The sequence below is a fragment of the Strigops habroptila genome, chromosome Z (assembly GCF_004027225.2).
Source record: "Strigops habroptila isolate Jane chromosome Z, bStrHab1.2.pri, whole genome shotgun sequence".
Classification (NCBI taxonomy): domain Eukaryota; kingdom Metazoa; phylum Chordata; class Aves; order Psittaciformes; family Psittacidae; genus Strigops; species Strigops habroptila.
In genome coordinates this window covers 85,367,648-85,384,554 of record NC_044302.2, presented here as the reverse complement: position 1 = coordinate 85,384,554, position 16,907 = coordinate 85,367,648, and the positions used below count along the sequence as shown (strand labels likewise).

At 34.8% G+C, this 16,907-nt stretch overlaps 1 protein-coding gene across 1 annotated transcript in view; it reads right to left on the bottom strand.

Moving 5' to 3' along the window:
* HCN1 (hyperpolarization activated cyclic nucleotide gated potassium channel 1) overlaps positions 1-16,907 on the bottom strand; it is a 193,241-nt gene that overhangs the window by 164,252 nt on the left and 12,082 nt on the right. The window contains exon 2 of the mRNA XM_030470497.1: positions 4,400-4,823. Within this exon, the coding sequence (XP_030326357.1) occupies positions 4,400-4,823 (424 nt within the window). The remainder of the gene's footprint in view (positions 1-4,399; positions 4,824-16,907) is intronic.

Sequence of the window (16,907 nt, the reverse complement as noted above, 5' to 3'; positions counted from 1 at the left end):
GAAGTAAAGATACGTGATTTCATGCAACACTACCAAGTATCCACCTAACTCATCTACTTTCCCTTCCCACACAATTCCCCAGTCAATGATCAGGAGACACAAAAAAACCTTGCCTTCTTATGTGGCTGTAGGGAAAGAAAAAGTGGTTTGATTTTCTGTAGGGGACAAAAGTTATCTGAATACCCATCACAGAAACAGCAGGCTATTGAAGTATGTGTTGTTGACTGTTGTCCAGAAAAGAACACAACTCTTCTTTTACAATATTTTTATTTAGGCAGCAATAATGACTCAACATCATGTATACATAATGTATTTTTGTGCTGTGGGGCAACGAGCAGAACAAGGAGAGGACACCTAGTGGTAACTTGTGGTAATTAGGCTTCGTAGCACGGAAGCAGTAGATGAAGTTGTTAATGTAGGACATGATTTGGCAAAGCTCTTCCCCACTTCATTTTTAAGCACTTCAGTAAGACTTAGCATTCAAGCAAGCTTGTATTTATAAGCTTTTCTAGATAAGCATTACTGTGATTATTAAAAAAAAGAAAAACCAGTAAAAAGTAGAATAAGACATGTCTCTGTGATATGCTCAGAAATGTTTCATTAAACACCTGAGTTTTAGCAACTGTGTGAACAGATATCAACACTTCTGTAGGTTCATGAACCTTGAAAAGGTTTAGCAAGTTGAAAACCAGATTTCAGTACAAGTTAAAACAAAATAAGACATGGCTGCAACTTACAAGATGATTTCTTGCAAAACATAAGCTTTGTCTTGCAATAAGGATTCAGGCACTTTAAAATGAGTTGGACATCTCAGAACAAGAAATATCTAGGGTACAGTTTCAGAAGTACCACTCATACAACTGCTAGGTCTTGTCCTGTGATTAGAATAGCTGTAAGCAAAACTGTTAGAGTCTGTTCTTTAAGCAGCTTTTGGAAAATCTTGTTATTTGAAAGAATCAGTAAATTTATATCATTGACAAATGTACAGCAAAGTGGTGTATCATTTGACATGTAACAATGCATTTATTCCTAATTGTTCATATCTTTTATTTTTAATTGTTCAGTTATCTACGAGCATATTTAACTAAGAATAACTTACTAGTTGCATGCAAACGTATGTAAAATACAGCCTTGGCAGCCTCAACAGCCTAGGCAGCCTCATAAAATAATCCCAAGTAAGTAAGAATTAGGTCCAGTATGTCTTGTTCAGTATTTTTAGGAATCTATGCTAAAAAAAATTAAAAAAAAAAAAAAAAATAAAAAATCCAAAACAAACCCACTGTCAGAAATTACTGCAAAAGTGTAATTTTTGCAATCAAATTTTTAATATTTTTTCTTGCATTTTATAGTGTATAATATTGTTAAGTATATGATCTGTTTGTCAACATATTAATTGCAAAGGATTGGAATATTAGATATTACAGGTAAAAAGCAGTTTTAAGAAAGTGTGAATTTGCAAATTCAGTAAATTAGTTCCTGCTAACATATCTCTCGTCCCTTTGTTTAAGTGTTTCTTCCCATTTCCACTGAGTCGTTCATCTAGGTGAGCTATTAACATCAGACTGATACGAATATACCAATCAGATTTCATATATATTGTACCACAGGCTATAGCTCTGTTCCATCGTAACAGTTAAGAAAAAAGCTTCTGCAATGCATACATTATTTATCCCAATATTACCACATCTGGCTATCAGAAGTTTGATCTTGATTTATTTTATTTAAACAATGTGGAAATGAATAAGGAAAAAGAACCATGTTTCATATAAAAACATTTTAAATTCTTGCGTACTTATCTTAAAGTTCAGGATATTGACCATCAGGCATGTGATACTGAAAAAGGAAAAGCTCAAAGCTCTTTCTGTTGGAGGATGTATAAATACCTCCGTGAGATAGCAGCCTTATTATACACCCTGCGTTGTTGATCAATCAGTTTTCCATGAAATATCCCCTTGGCAAGTTATGAGGAATGAGTTTGCCTGCTGTCCTCTCAATATTTTTGACATAATGTTCATTACTCTGGATCCAAATACATAGTATTTCAGATTTATCTGCACCACATTTAAAATCAATGTGTCAGCCCACATGCAAAAACTATTAAATCCTTTTAACCATACACAAACAGGCTCCGTTTCTGTGTCACAAAAATTAATTAACAGTTGTTCCCTGTTGTGCATATGTAAACACACTCAATACAGAGAAGATTAATATCAGCACCAAAGGTCTGACTGACTACTCTGATGAAATCATCAAACTATTGTTTCCTAATTCAGCGAAGTTCATGCCTACCCATTTCCTGTGGTTTTTAAACATTTCAATGCTGTAACATACAATTTCTCCAACATGGTAATAGACCACCATGCAAATCAGTTTCACATGATCAGCTATTGTGATAACACAAAAGTCAAATATGAAAATCCATGACTGCATTCATTTCTGATACCTGTAAGATACTAAACAAATCAAAAAAGGAACATTTTTTTTTTTACACACATTTAATTTCAGGATACACAAGAACCTGATTCAGTCTCCTTATTTATCACTGTTTCTGTATGAACATCTTTTTTAAAAGCAGGCAATGAGCTTCTTGCTGCTTTATTGCAGGCTCAACCCCCTTCCCCTTCTCCCCCCGAAAACCACAACAAAACACAGAAAAACCCTTGAGACCCTATTTCACCTTCCTGAGAACATCTAGGGAGCATTATAATGAGTTACCAAAACTAAAAAGATGGACTCCCATTTTTTCAAAGTTTTTAAATACTTGTCAAATAAAATATCATACAAGAAATACTACACAAGTTTTACTAGTGGAATCAAAGGTGAAGTTGCAATCAAGCAGCTGTTACCTAAAGATTAAACAGACTAAACACCAGCTATTGCTGGTTTGGACTACATCCTGTGGTCAATTCTAGTCCCATTTACTGGGCAATTCAACTATTTTTGATTTAGAATATCTGATTTATCTTTTGACAACAGACAGAAGAGGAGGGGGAGGAGGGAGAGGTATTAATTTCCCTGCTTAGTAGGTCTTTATAGTGGCAAGCTATTAACTCAAGCTGCCAGAAAATAATGTCATTGAATGCATTTCAGAAGGTTGTCTCTCTCTAAATCACAGAGGAGACAAAAAGCACAGCTTTATGGTAGAACTGCAAAATATGCTTAATCATTTGCCTTGGTTAAATTGAGTACAAAACTGCAGTGCTCTATTTCTGTGTCAAAAAAAAAAAATAGTTACAGTGCATTACAGAGAGGCAAAATAACTACAATTTATAAAATACAGTAATAAAGACTAATAACCTATTTCAGGATCTTTCTGAGAAACAACTATAAATTTATTAGATTTTTTGATACTCAGTATCATGCCATTTTTAAATAGAATCTGACTTCATTCAGAGATGGCTTCACATTTAGGTTTCTATTAACCTAGAAAGTAAATATATTACTGGAGATAAGCAGCAGGAAAAGCACCAGAAATGGTACCAAATCATTCTTCAATATTCATTTAATTAAATAAATCTTTATCAAAGTAGGTAAATAAATTTATGCAAATCTATTTTAATAATTTCTATGAATATGCTTTACAAAATAATTCTCAGTATACTTGCTGCAAGAAAGGTTTAGAAAACAGCAGTTATTTTTCCCATGTTTTTAGCACTCCCTGTTAAAACATAATATGATATTTAGAACTACTGAAATGGGGACAGGCAAGAAATTAAATGACTGAATCATGACAGTATGTGCCAAAGCATTAAACACTTCCTAGCCATGAGCATGCCAAAACAGGGAATGCCATAATTTCCTGGAAATGCTACCGTGCCAAATTAGCAGGCAGCATAAGGTCACGTCTGGAAATAGTGGAGTTGACAGTTTAGAAGGCAATGACTCAGAATTTGAACTACCCATTTTTTATAAAGAAGGTCAGTATTTGATATATTTAGCCTACATACAGACTTAAATAATGAGCATTCTAGGAAATCTACTCAATTATAAATGGTTTCAATTTCTCCTGAAATGCAAAAATATGAACATGTATTTTAACTTCTCTGTGATTACAAGAGTATTAATAAGTTTAAATGCTAGTCAACAAATTCAAATGCAGGTTTAGATGGTTGCTAAAATTGCTATTATTCTCCAAAGGAGCCCATCTATGCTTATTGTGCTGATAGTCCCAAACATACTGTTGGTCTCTGTTGTTAGCAGAGAGAAGATGGTTCCTTTAGGCTTTTTCTTTCAAAAAGGCCTTTTTACCAGCACCTTTATGTAATTACACTAATTGGTGAGTAAAAACTCTTTATTCCATTTGGGGTTTTGTCTAGCTCTTTCGAAAGACCCGACTATTTATTTTTTTTTTTTAGGAAAAAGATCTTAGTGAATTATGTTATAACCTTATAAATCTTACCTCTTCCCACTGGTGTATGTATCTAATCAGTCTTGAAAGGCGCAATAAACGTAACAGGCTGAGGATTTTTGTAAATCTCACAATACGAAGTGCTCTTGCTGTCTTGTAAACCTCCGAATCCATTCCTTTTTCTACAATGAGAAAGATATAATCCACTGGTATTGATGAGATGAAATCAACCACAAACCAGCTTTTTAAGTAATTCATCTTAATGATTTTAGGGTCCAGTATTATTTCAGAGCTGTCTTCATTTACAGTCCCAGTTCTAAAATTCATGATCAAGTCCAATAGAAAAACAGTGTCTGATGCCACATTGAAAATAATCCATGGTGTTGTTGTTTGTTCTGTGAAGAACGTGATTCCAACTGGTATAATGACAAGGTTTCCAACCATCATTATGAGCATGATTAAATCCCAGTAAAACCTGAAAAAAAAAAAAACAGGAAGAAACAGAATGATTGATGTAATATGGTAAAACACATTTAAAAAAATGATCTCTATGATGCCCACAACTTCACCTCAAGATATTTAAACACAGAATCACAGAATGTTTTAGGTTGGAAGGGACCCTAAAGATCATCTAGTTCCAACCACCCTTCCATGGGCTGGTACATCTTCCACTAGACATTTTGTTAATGCTAAGAAAACTCTCTTTGTTTTAACTCATTCAATATATCCACAGTCAGTAGAAAAGACAAAGTAATCAATACATTTCATTATGTGTTTTCCTTCTCAAGAATACGCATCTAGGATAAAAAAAGTACTACGGTTTATAACTCCATGGCATATCTGAAAGGCTTGCATGTGTGCCACTCAGTAGACCTATCCAGACTCCTAACAAAACTCATTATTGGGTTTATAGAACTATGTCTATATATATGTCTATATAACTATGTTATAGAACGATGTCTAGTGCTAATCAGAAGTGCTTTAGTAATACAATATTTTTTTAAGGCTTCTATCCAAATGGAAACCCAAATACCTAACAGATAACATATTAAATTTAAGTACCTCTTTGTAAATGTAATCATACCATTACAGTGCTGGAATAAAATTACAGGAGGAGGAAAAAAAGCACTGAAGCAAAAAATAGAAACAAAAATTAGATAACAACAAAACCTTCATCCATTTTTACAACCTGAATTGAACTTTCATATATTTTTTCAACCTCATAGTCTATCTTCTTCCAGAGCTAGCTAAGAAGCCTGGGCAATAATAGCTGCCAACTTGCATAGTATAAAATGGCTACTGCATTTCACCATTTTGCTCCAGAAGTATCCAAACTCTCTGTTCTAACACCGTTAAAATGCTGCTGACAGTGCTTGATACAGATGGTAGAGAGCCAGACTCATAACTTTAGTATCTATTATAGAAACGGTGAGTAAACCCACCTGTTACACAGAACATATATCTACCCTGATGGAAGATTTCCAAGCGATGGTAGTATCTACCAAACAGATTTTAAGAAAATTATGGTAACTCCTAAATGTTAAATTGTCAAAGAAAATTATGCTTGTTCAATAAAAGAACTGCAACTGAATTTGAGAAAGCCTGAATCCAAGCTCTTGTTCTGCTTGAGAATATGATGTGTTTCAACTAAACTTGATTTGGAAAGGCACAGAAACCAATCAACAACAGCTCCTCGTGAACTCGTTAGACGTTTTAGAAGACTGGAGTCAGCAATGGCTCCACAACTATCTCCCTGCTCCAGCAGGAGTCACGCAGAGCCCCACGCAGTGGACATGGGATGGACATGCCACCAGCACACTACTCCAGCACTGACTTCCAGGCCACTTATGCCATACTAGCACCAGCCTCTTGCATATAACAAACACCCTTATCTTGGTAAAGGCTCTTGGCAATTTAATTGGCCACAAAAAGTTTCAGCACCACAAGTTTAGGTTTTGCTAAACTTGTGTCAAGTATATGGCTTGCATCAGATTTTAAGGATTGCTTCCTGTATTCGCCAAATGATCCAGGTTTATAAATTCCCTTTATTTCATGTTTATCCATGAAAGTATGTCTGAGTTTACAAATTGCTGATCTAAGAATATAAGAATTAACTGTAACTATAAAACACACTAAAGGAAGAGTAACATAGGATTGAGAGTGGCAAAAGAATTCCCAGTTTAAAAATTCTTTATTCCAAGATAAACCTACAGAGATTAAGCTTGATTATCATTTGAGAGAGTAGATGGCAAAGTACCTTTAACTGGTACTTAAGGAATTGCATGGAATAGACTTTAAAAGTAATTGCCTGTGTACCACAATGTGATTTATGTCTTACACATTTTCAATCTTACAATAAGTGTGAATACTAAGTGCTATAAATATTCATTTTTTTCCAGACTGTATGTATTTTTGCTTAGCATGTATGGTATTCACAATATCTGTACTGTATTTGGCAAAAACTTCCGTATTTCTCTTATCTTTTTTAATTCACATAATAGGCTTCTTCCTGAGCTAGATTCCTTTTCAGTAATCTAGGAATTACCATAGAGAAGGAATCTCTAAATTCATATATCACTGCTACTATGATCTACAGGCAGGATTACCACAAACACTTTTACAATGCTATCAACCAAAACTGTTCCGAGAGAATAAATGTCTCCAAGGAATCCTGAAAAGGAGTGGAAAACAACTGAGAAATAATCATGAGAAGTGTTCTTGTATCTGTGCCTCACTAAGCAAAGCATTGCTTGATTTCAGATTGACCTTTATGTTTCACCACCACAGGGGGCAGTTATGCAACGAAGGCTAACCAAAGCAGCACAAGAGCCAGCCGCCCAGCCAACATAAAACATAATACAGAACCAGGTGTTTTTATCCTACAGTAATCCACAGTTTAAAGGATCGTTATGTACTGTGATTATGCAAAACACACTGGAGTTCCTGATGTTGAATGTCAGAAAAAGTGGTAGCATTAGGACTTCAGTAATAAAGTAAGATTGCATGCAAAGGACTGTGAGATTGTACCAGTTTTCTATTTCGATTTTATCCCACAATACAGTATAAGATGATTAGTTAGTAAGAAAAACTCTTATTATATTATGATTTATTTTTCATTTGGAAATGAATCTGACAGTTTCTTTTAGGAAAATGCTTCCAAAATCCATTCTGTTGGCTGTGGTACATGGTATTTTTCTTTCAGGTGAGAAAAGGTAGATGCAATTCCCTGTATTGCCCTTCTGTGACCTGTGCAGAGAAAGTTAGGCAATGTGTTCCTTGCCTACTAGTTCAGAACATCCTACTATGCATGTAATCAAGAGCAAGCTGAAAAGCTTCACAAGGTTCAGGGAGCTGCCTTTGATAGTTCAGGGAGCTGCCTTTGAGACACAGAAGCAGTCCTTTGTTGCAAACAGGTTTTAGCATTATTTATTTTTACTATTTCCCGCACACACACCCTGTCCAGTGAAGATGGTTACAAATTTAAAACTTACATTCTCAGAGTTACCGATTTATATAAGGTGTTGTAAAATGTTGACAAAAAGGAAGGAAGAGATAGGCCTATGACATAAAATTTTCAAGAACTAAATAAAAAAAATAAGAGCCTGGGGGTAATGAGATTCAGAGCTCATGACAAGAAGCAAGAACTGACCTTAGCCCCACAGCAAACAGCTATGGAGCTCCTCTGAAGCTAACTCTGTACAGCTACTACCAGTTGCCATTAACTGAAGATACAGAGGTCAACACCACACAAAACTATTGCTGAAACCTTTTAAATGTTTCTAGATGACTCAGGTGATTACCATCTCCAGGTAAAAAAGTCTTCAAGTATTACAAAAAAAAATGACTTGAGGCATATTTTTTCTAAATTATAAAGAATTTAGACAAATAAAAAAAATAAAAAAGCATGCTAATTACTACTTTGGTATTCCTAAATAAAACTAGCTGGATTCATAGCCCTCTTCCAGTGATCATTTCACTCATAATTTTTCTACTATACTTTTAAAACTTACAGTAGTAACATGATGCTTTCTTACAGCCCTGGAACATGGTGCTGAAGCTTTGGGGGTTTATTTATTGCCACAGGCTATCCTGGATGGGATGAACAGTCTGTTCAAAATGAGTGCCTACCCAAGCAATGATAAAGAACTACTTAGTATTAATTAATCAACCTTTATACTAAGCTTAATAATGTAAGGCACTATGAATTCTAATGGCCATTTTATTTTCTACTTTATATATCCACCCAGAGAAAACAGAGTCTTGTAGAAGGAAATTTCAGCTCTAGATTAGTTATTTCCTGATTATTTGCTACATATGTAACTGGCTAAAAAGTAATTCAGATTTGCTTTCTTTACCTTTTCCTGGTTGCTGCCCATTGACACAGCAGTCTCAATGTCCCTGCATCTGTGTAGTTTGGCGTACAATTATCCTTATGGTGCACCCATACTGACCCAGCAGAAGTTGTCAGTGGTCTCAGTAGCCACAGAGCAGAGTGAACAGCACCTCAATGGCACTAAGCACTGTGACTTGAGGCTATAGAACAGTCAGGGCTTTGCTTAAGATTAAGTTTTCCAAGTTTCCGGAAAGATCATAAAAGTCTGATTATTTAATAAAAAAAAGCAGAACATATCAGTAAAATTTAATGAAACACAGTCATAAATACTCATGAGCCATATAACAAATCAGAAGGTCTTTGAAAAAGATATTAATTCAAATTGTTTTTAAATTATCTTTTAAATCAATCCTGATGTATCTGAGACATGATTTCACTCTACACACAGAACCAAGAACAGTAAAAAAGTTTCACAAGCTTTCCATGGAAAACTTGCCTCCTTCTTAGTTAAATATTTTGATTGACTAGCAGATGCTCAGTGAAATGACTGACTACTTCTATGTCACCTTCAAACACAGCTTTATTTCTTTTGCTTTCATGCATCATCAGTTTACCTAACAGAGAAATCAATGTCCTATGTAGAACAAAACAATCTTAGCAGAAATAACAGTAATTTAAAACTTTACTACAATGCACTGTAACAAGCACTGAACTTGGTATTATCCATGTCAGAAGCTGATTCTAATAAGACACACCATCTTTCTCTGGCTGTGCAACTATATTATGCTTTTAGTAAAAGAGAGCAAAACTAGACAGGCCTGAAAATATCTGCAATTTGCAGATATTACAGATATTACAACAGGGATGTGTTGGAAAGGACAGGAGAATGGAGGAAGGGGGGGGGGGGTCTTCATGATTGCACAGGTGTCTGTGCTTGAAAGCTTTCTGAGAAATCATCACCATATTTTTTTTCACAACCTGAAAGTGAGGATATCCCCTTCTGCCCAGCTATCCATTTTCATTCTGCCCATCTGTCTCTCTCTTACACACACACACATCTAAAGGAAAACATGTTTCTTCTGGGAAAAAACATATAAATTAAGTATGAAATTCCTTCTATTTTAACAAGAAATACTGAATTCAACATCCTCCATGGAACAAATTCTGTTTAAATGTTGCAAATTTGTCATGGAGTGCTTCTGTCATTTTCAATCAGCTGCAATTTTTTTATTTTAAGAATTCAAACGTAGAATTTACTGTAACCTATCTGTGTGATCACATTAATACAAATGCATTAAAATGACTAGTGAAGTGTCACTTCTTTACATTGGTCAGGTTTGTGCTAGCAAAGAGGTTTCTTCTGCAGTTGTGTTGTCCTTCTGTACGGATAAAACTTTCTCCATCTGAATGTATTTAATTTTGCAAAGCTTTAGGAAGACAAAAGGTTGGGGTTGTTTTGTTTTGTTTTTAAAAATTAAACTATTCTCCTTAAATTCTTGATTTACATCCTTTAATCTGTTTTTCCAATTCAACAGCTTTTAGTTTATGTTAAGTAAACACAAACAAGGAATCTTGCAAGCATGAAACAGAGTACCTTTTATGGCTCACTGTTTTTCATTGTAAAGCACACACTACAATAGAGTACTAACAGTATCTCCTACACTTCAAGTGCACAAATATTAAGTAGAAGCCTGTGACACTTTCTCAGGTGAAAAATTCAGCTCTATTCACTCTATTTCAGCTCTGTTTCCACTCTATTCAGAATATTTGCAATTTTTTTTTAATTTTAAACTGATCAAGTTTAAGAAACTTCCATTAACCTCACAAGCAGGAGAGGGACTTTCTCTACCTGCCTGAGACTGGTCAGTCCTTGATGAGGTAGAGGCTGATGTTCTGAAAACCCAGTTTCCCTGCCTGAATTATGAGCAATGCTGGACCTGGGAATCTTCCAGCTTAATGGTTTCATTCTGATTCAGAATGAAATAGGTTAAAAAAATAAAATAATAATGAAGTTTTCAGACCCGCCAGAAATCTTCATTTGACTTTAGACTAATAATGAAGTCCTTCAAGTTTAGTGACACATACTTAGAGATCCAATTTATGTGCCTTGCCCCTACCTTGTAACTATGACATAACTTCCTAGCTGGTAGCAAAAAAGGAATTCAAAGAGAGATTAGTAAAATTCAGCAATACTGTGTCTTCTTTTTTACATAGCCAGAGAACATACCTAAAAATTACAAACTCAGTCATTTTCAAATACATTTCATGAGTTTCATCTGATAACTAAATACACTTAGCAGCGGAGATTTGCAGTTTGTTGCTCAGTTATGGTTCTATGCACAAGGAAGATGATTAGATAAATGCAGCCCTCAGGGGACTTGATCAGAGCCCAGTGAAGCCAATGAACAGCCATTTACTACTTTCAAAAGACTTTGGTTACAGCATTTGGTTAAGTTTAAAGCTTGAGTGCTTCAAAGTTTTGATTACTAGAAAAAAAATCACAGTACTATTAATGGAAAGTGACTATAACAATAAATTAACATTCCTCCTTTTGTTTTTCATTAGATTCAACTAATACTTAAGCAGTGGACATTTTATCAAAAGATTTTTAATTCTTGGTACACATGCAATAGCTTCTGTCTAAAGTTTTTACAGTATTTTACATGCATTACCAAATAAAGTCTCAGATTTCTGAGAAGCAAAGGTACAGAAGTAACTTTGCCCTCATTGCATATGGGAGGGGAAGAAAGAGAAGCCAAAGATAAATTTATATATTATTTAACGATAGTAAAACCAGAGCCTCTCTGGTTTTAGCCAATAATCCCTTACCACAAGTGCTTGATGTCTGTAGTTTTTCTTTCAGAGAACCTTATTAAACTACAGTAGAAACAATCAAAGCCTGACTTCCACTTAACCTTGGGCAAGAACAGTGCACCACTGTCAGTGCAGCTCTGATACTGGCTTTTTCACTCCCCCATCTTTATACACTTCCTCCTTTTGTCATCCCTATTCTTCAGTTAAAAAGAAGGGTAATGCTCCTGTCCAGATACCTACCAGCTTGAAAAATGTGTTGATGAAGTGTCGGGACTCACAAATGAGTTTTCTCCTGGAAAACATTGAATCTGTCTATGCTGACCTGTATGCTGATCAAAACAGATAAGATATATTTCAAATCATCAAGATTGCTTCTGCATCAACATGCATCACAGCAGAAGTAATCTGTCTTCCTCAAATTTACCCCTCCACGTTTAAAGTGTTAGACCACAGCCTCTCAGTATCAGGCAATATTTTGTGTAGGGACTCCACCGGATTTGTTTCAGTTTCATGTTACCAACTCTTACACCAATCTCAAATTTCCACATACTGATTCTTTAAGTGTCAGCAAGTTTCTGTAGTGCATAACTGAATATACGCATTGACTTTCTCAAATTAGAAATGACCACTTTACAGGCATGAGAAAAAGTCAGAAAGAGATCTAAAAATATTTCAGCTGCAAAATAATCTCATATCTCATGTTGAAACACTTGCATTAATTAAGAATTTTGTAGTGACAGTAACTTTAAGAGTGCCATTTAGAAACATGACATTTAGGATGCCTCCATACGAAGTAAAAATTCAGAGGCTTAAATTGGAAGAAGCCTTCTGTAATTATTCTCAACAAAGCATCGTGTGAGAAGGAAGGTAACCTAACCTACACCCCCTTGCAAAACCAAGACAGACAATATCACCTAGTATTCTTCTTTAATAGATTTTCTCTTTTTTTTCAGCCATTTTAACCCCTCAGTTATCAGTGTAGTCTTTAAAGTTTCTGCTGATGGGGAAAGTCCATTTTCTCTACTCATCTTCAGAGAAGATGATGGGGAAGAAATTGCTCAGTAGCTATTGGCAGACCACAGTCATGGAGTTTGGTGAGGAGTCTGGCCTGTGACAACCAAATCAGTTGGGACAATCATTTTTTTGAGGTGAAAACCTCTGACAAAAACCCCAAGACTAGGACCATCAACTTGGTTCGTGTAAGACATCGAGATTTTTGGTATTTGACACACATACTACTAACAATTTCATTCTGATAATAGGATGTAAAACTGGCTTCATGTGTGTAACTTTACAAAGACACAATACGTTCAGACAAGCAGCTTCAAACACAAATTTTTATTTACTAGAATTTCGTGTATCATTTCTTGAAAAAGTTTATTGAAGGCAAGACTGGGCACTATGTTTAAATTAAAAAAAAAGAAAAAAAAAAAAGAGGTAGCCTTCAAAGTCATGAAGGGAAAAATTAGAGATGTGAAAAAGTGTGAAAGAACTATAGATAGGTATGAAAAAATTTGATGGATTATACATGCAGACTTTGTAGTCCTGCATAATGAGTGAAAACAAATATATATGAGTGAATATTTATAGACCTCTTCTGATTCTACAGAGATGTACAAGATTCTAATGCAGAACAAGCAATGGAAACTGATCTTTGGTTCCAGAGCCTATGTTTCTTCAAATATAGAAATAGCTACTGAGATTTCAAACTCTAGATTTTCACTCTAAAATAAGTGGAAGTACTGTATTAAGAATTAGTAAGTTATTTAATTGTAATACATAAGTATCACATATTGTGTAAATAATTGGTTTCAAAAAGTAATTAAATCTAATTAAAATATTTATGTATTTTAAAAAAATTAATTCGTGTTTGTTCTGAAAATAACATGAGAAACTGAGGAACTGGTGTTTAAATCCAATCAAAATTATCATTCTCCTCACTTTTCTTTATCCTTTGCTGAAAAAAAGATTAAAAAATATTTCGGACACTTTTTAGAAAACCAAAGGAAAAAGTAAAATCAAATTCAAAACAGAGCAACATGATAGGTAATTAGGGTCATATCATGGCTATCCCCCTTTTGCAAAACAGCTTCATACCACACCAACACCTGAAAAGATCCATTCGACTTTCCTCATCAATCTGTGGACAGCTGAGCCCAGGATCTTCCACGTCTCAGGAAAATTCATTATCCCCAAGGCATACTGTGTCTCCTGAAGTGTGGTACACTGCTGACATGTTCTCTTTCCCTAAACAAACATAAGCTAGAGCAGGAACCAAAACCTTCTTCCCAGGGAAAGCAACCACTTGACTGGAGAGGTGTTCTCGCTTTTATGCTCCATTAAAGCAGAACTCTGAGAGGTTGCATTATTGAAAGTATCCATGCCAGAAGTGCTATGCAAATTAAAAGTACAGGTTCAGATCTTCTCCAGCACAAAATGGAAATTACTCTGCACTTACAACATCTGCGCTGAATGGTTTTGATTCCTGAGCAGGCGCAGGAAACATTCAGGTACAGGCTCAAATGTACACACTGAAAATTGCATTAGTATGATTATTGATTTGTTATTTTATTAACTTTATTAACTGAATTCATCATATCAATTCATCTAAAATATCAACTAATTGAAAAAACAATGCACACAACACAAAATATTTAAAGAAATGAAAGAAGTAATCTCCACAAGCTTGCTTATACCTTTCCACGTGTATTTATTACGTATTCCTTTTTACAGAGTGAAGCTCTGCAAGTAGGAAGAAGAATGTTCAGCTAGGAGTTCAGTGTTTAGTTTTACCGTTATTTTTCAAAACATAATTTCATATTTCATACACTAAAACAGCTATCTTTACCAGAAATAAAATTAAGCTCTTGCAGGTTTCTCCTTCCACAAGCCACATTCAGAAGTCCCCATTTTTTTCATTATTCAACTTGCATCGAGACCTCTCTGCTAGCCATTTGCCTTCCACAGTATCTAAGCAGATGCATTGTAATTTTAACATTTCTTTAAAATTTCCCAATTTACATACTGCACATTCCAGTCTTACCATCCTTTTGACAGCATGACGCTCTGCTTGCATTGCCAAAACAAACCAGCTAATTATGCAGCTAGACAGAGCAGTGATCAGATAGACCTGATATTCACTGTTTAAAACAAAAAGGAAAACCCAGAAAAGCAAACAAAGCAAACAAGAAAGAGAATACCTGATGTTCAAGGATGTTCTAGTTATTGGCCTAAGTAACCATGATCTTGTTCCTTTCACCTCTGCTTCTCTCACCATCTTCGCGTGGTATTTACCCTCTAAAGCTCAAGCAAGCTCCACACAAGTAGGCTTGAGTGAAACTTCCTTACTGCTGCTGCTAACAGCTTAGCAAAGTGTGGATGTTTGAAATACAAACCAAGTTTCTGAGATGGAAAATCTGTCTCTGACATTTGTGAACTTCCTCAGTGTAATGGAACGTGACTGCTGAATGGCTCTTTTGCAATTTAATTCAATACAAGGAAAAAAGAAATTTTTTTTTTTGCCATGAAATGGTTTTGGTTATTTCTAAAGACGTGATCAAATGCCTTAAAAAAAAAAAAAAAAAAAAAAAAAAAAGGTAAAAAAAACACCCCACCACCAAAATATCCTATGTATATTTATTTATTATATGGTTTTTTGATCTGCAAAACAAGAGATAACCTGCAATATCAAGTACTCCAAGAGATTGCCTTTACATACAAAAAGGCCTTTTCTCCTACACCTTGGCCAGAAGCAGTACTGCAGGTCATATCCACCACTTGGCTGCATTTAAAAAATGGGGTTCCATTATGTTTTGTCACAGGCATACACACCATCTGAAGTAGATGGTCAAGCTTCATTCCTACAACCAGTATGTATGAAATTTACAAACTATGTGTTGGAAGTATTTATTGAATTGTGGCAGATTATTGGCTTAAAATACACTTGTTAATTATTTTGTTTTAATTTAGTCATATGAAATGGTTGTTGAGCCACTGGAAGATACTTGTTACTAATACACAGAATAATTTAAAATTTTATTCTATATTCATTGAGATAAAACCATCTAAAGTAGAGCTGGTAAAGAAAATATGTTTATTAGATAAAGGGCTTTCTCCTCCAAAGTTGCCTTTATCTTTTACTCAAAACTAAAAAAAAAAAAAAAAAACAAACAAACAAAAAACCAGACGAAGTCACTTTAAGCTTCAGAAAAACATGCCAGTTTTCAACCTGAAAAATAAAAGATTGATAAAGATATTAAGATCTGAAAATTTATTCATACTTAACCACAGACTTTGTATATGCTTCACCTATAAATATTTATCAGAAAAAATATAAAAGAGAATTATTCAATAATCTACTTCTCCGCTCTACAGTTTGGTAGAGTGTTTTGTTTTCTACAGTTGACTTTGAAGTCTCTTGGTACAAGAATTCTCCCATCTTCAAGCGTTCAACTGAAGTAGTCCATATTACTTAATGACAGCACAGCCCTCATGCTGCTCCCGAGATCAGCCTCAGTACAGGTTAAGGGTGACAGGGGAAAGTGTTTGCCTGCAAGTGAAGTTGCCTATAATCATAGCCACTGATAAGCTGCTCTAAAATAAGCACTCAAAGAAACTTTGGTCAGGGGTCTATGACCTCGACTATTAACAACAGCAAAAATACCAAGGAAGCTATTTACTCCCATACAGACAGATGACTGTTGCTTCGATACAGCAAAACAAAAAGAGCTTCCATTTACTGTGGTGAATAAAACACCAGATGTCCATCTTTATCTTCTATCCCTATTCACTCAAAATGAAGTTGTCTAAATATAATAAATAGGTTTCTGGCTTTCAGCAAATGAAAACATTTTACTTTGGAGATCTCAGAAGAGGTTTTAGCCACAAGCCAATATTCGTCAGAAAGACAAAATTTAATTTAGCCAAATATTTATGTTTCATTTTTGGAGGACAGTGAGTTATGAACTCATAAAGCATGTTTAAGCTAAATATGTGTAATAATTAGAACAGCCAAACAGATCTTAATAATTCATTGTTGGATAATAGCAAGAAATTGAGAGGAAAAATTATTAATAGAACTTTTCGTCATAATCTCAGAAAATACAACATTGATCTGTAAACTGCAAATCAAAATATATGATATGACAGAAATGGAACATGAAGCATGTTCAAATTACTGTGATACACCAGTTCTGCAAATGCATAGCATCAATGGATGACATTTTTTAAGAATCAGTTTTACCATTTACGGCTAGAATTCTGAAAGATGTTCAGGCACAGAGTCCAGATGCTTATGAGTATGTAGGTCCCTAGCTCATTCTGAAATCCAAAGATAGATAGGCTCCTGACTTCCATCTTGGATCGTCATCTAACATCCTATAGACTTGCACATGCTGTGCAGAGCACTGGGTA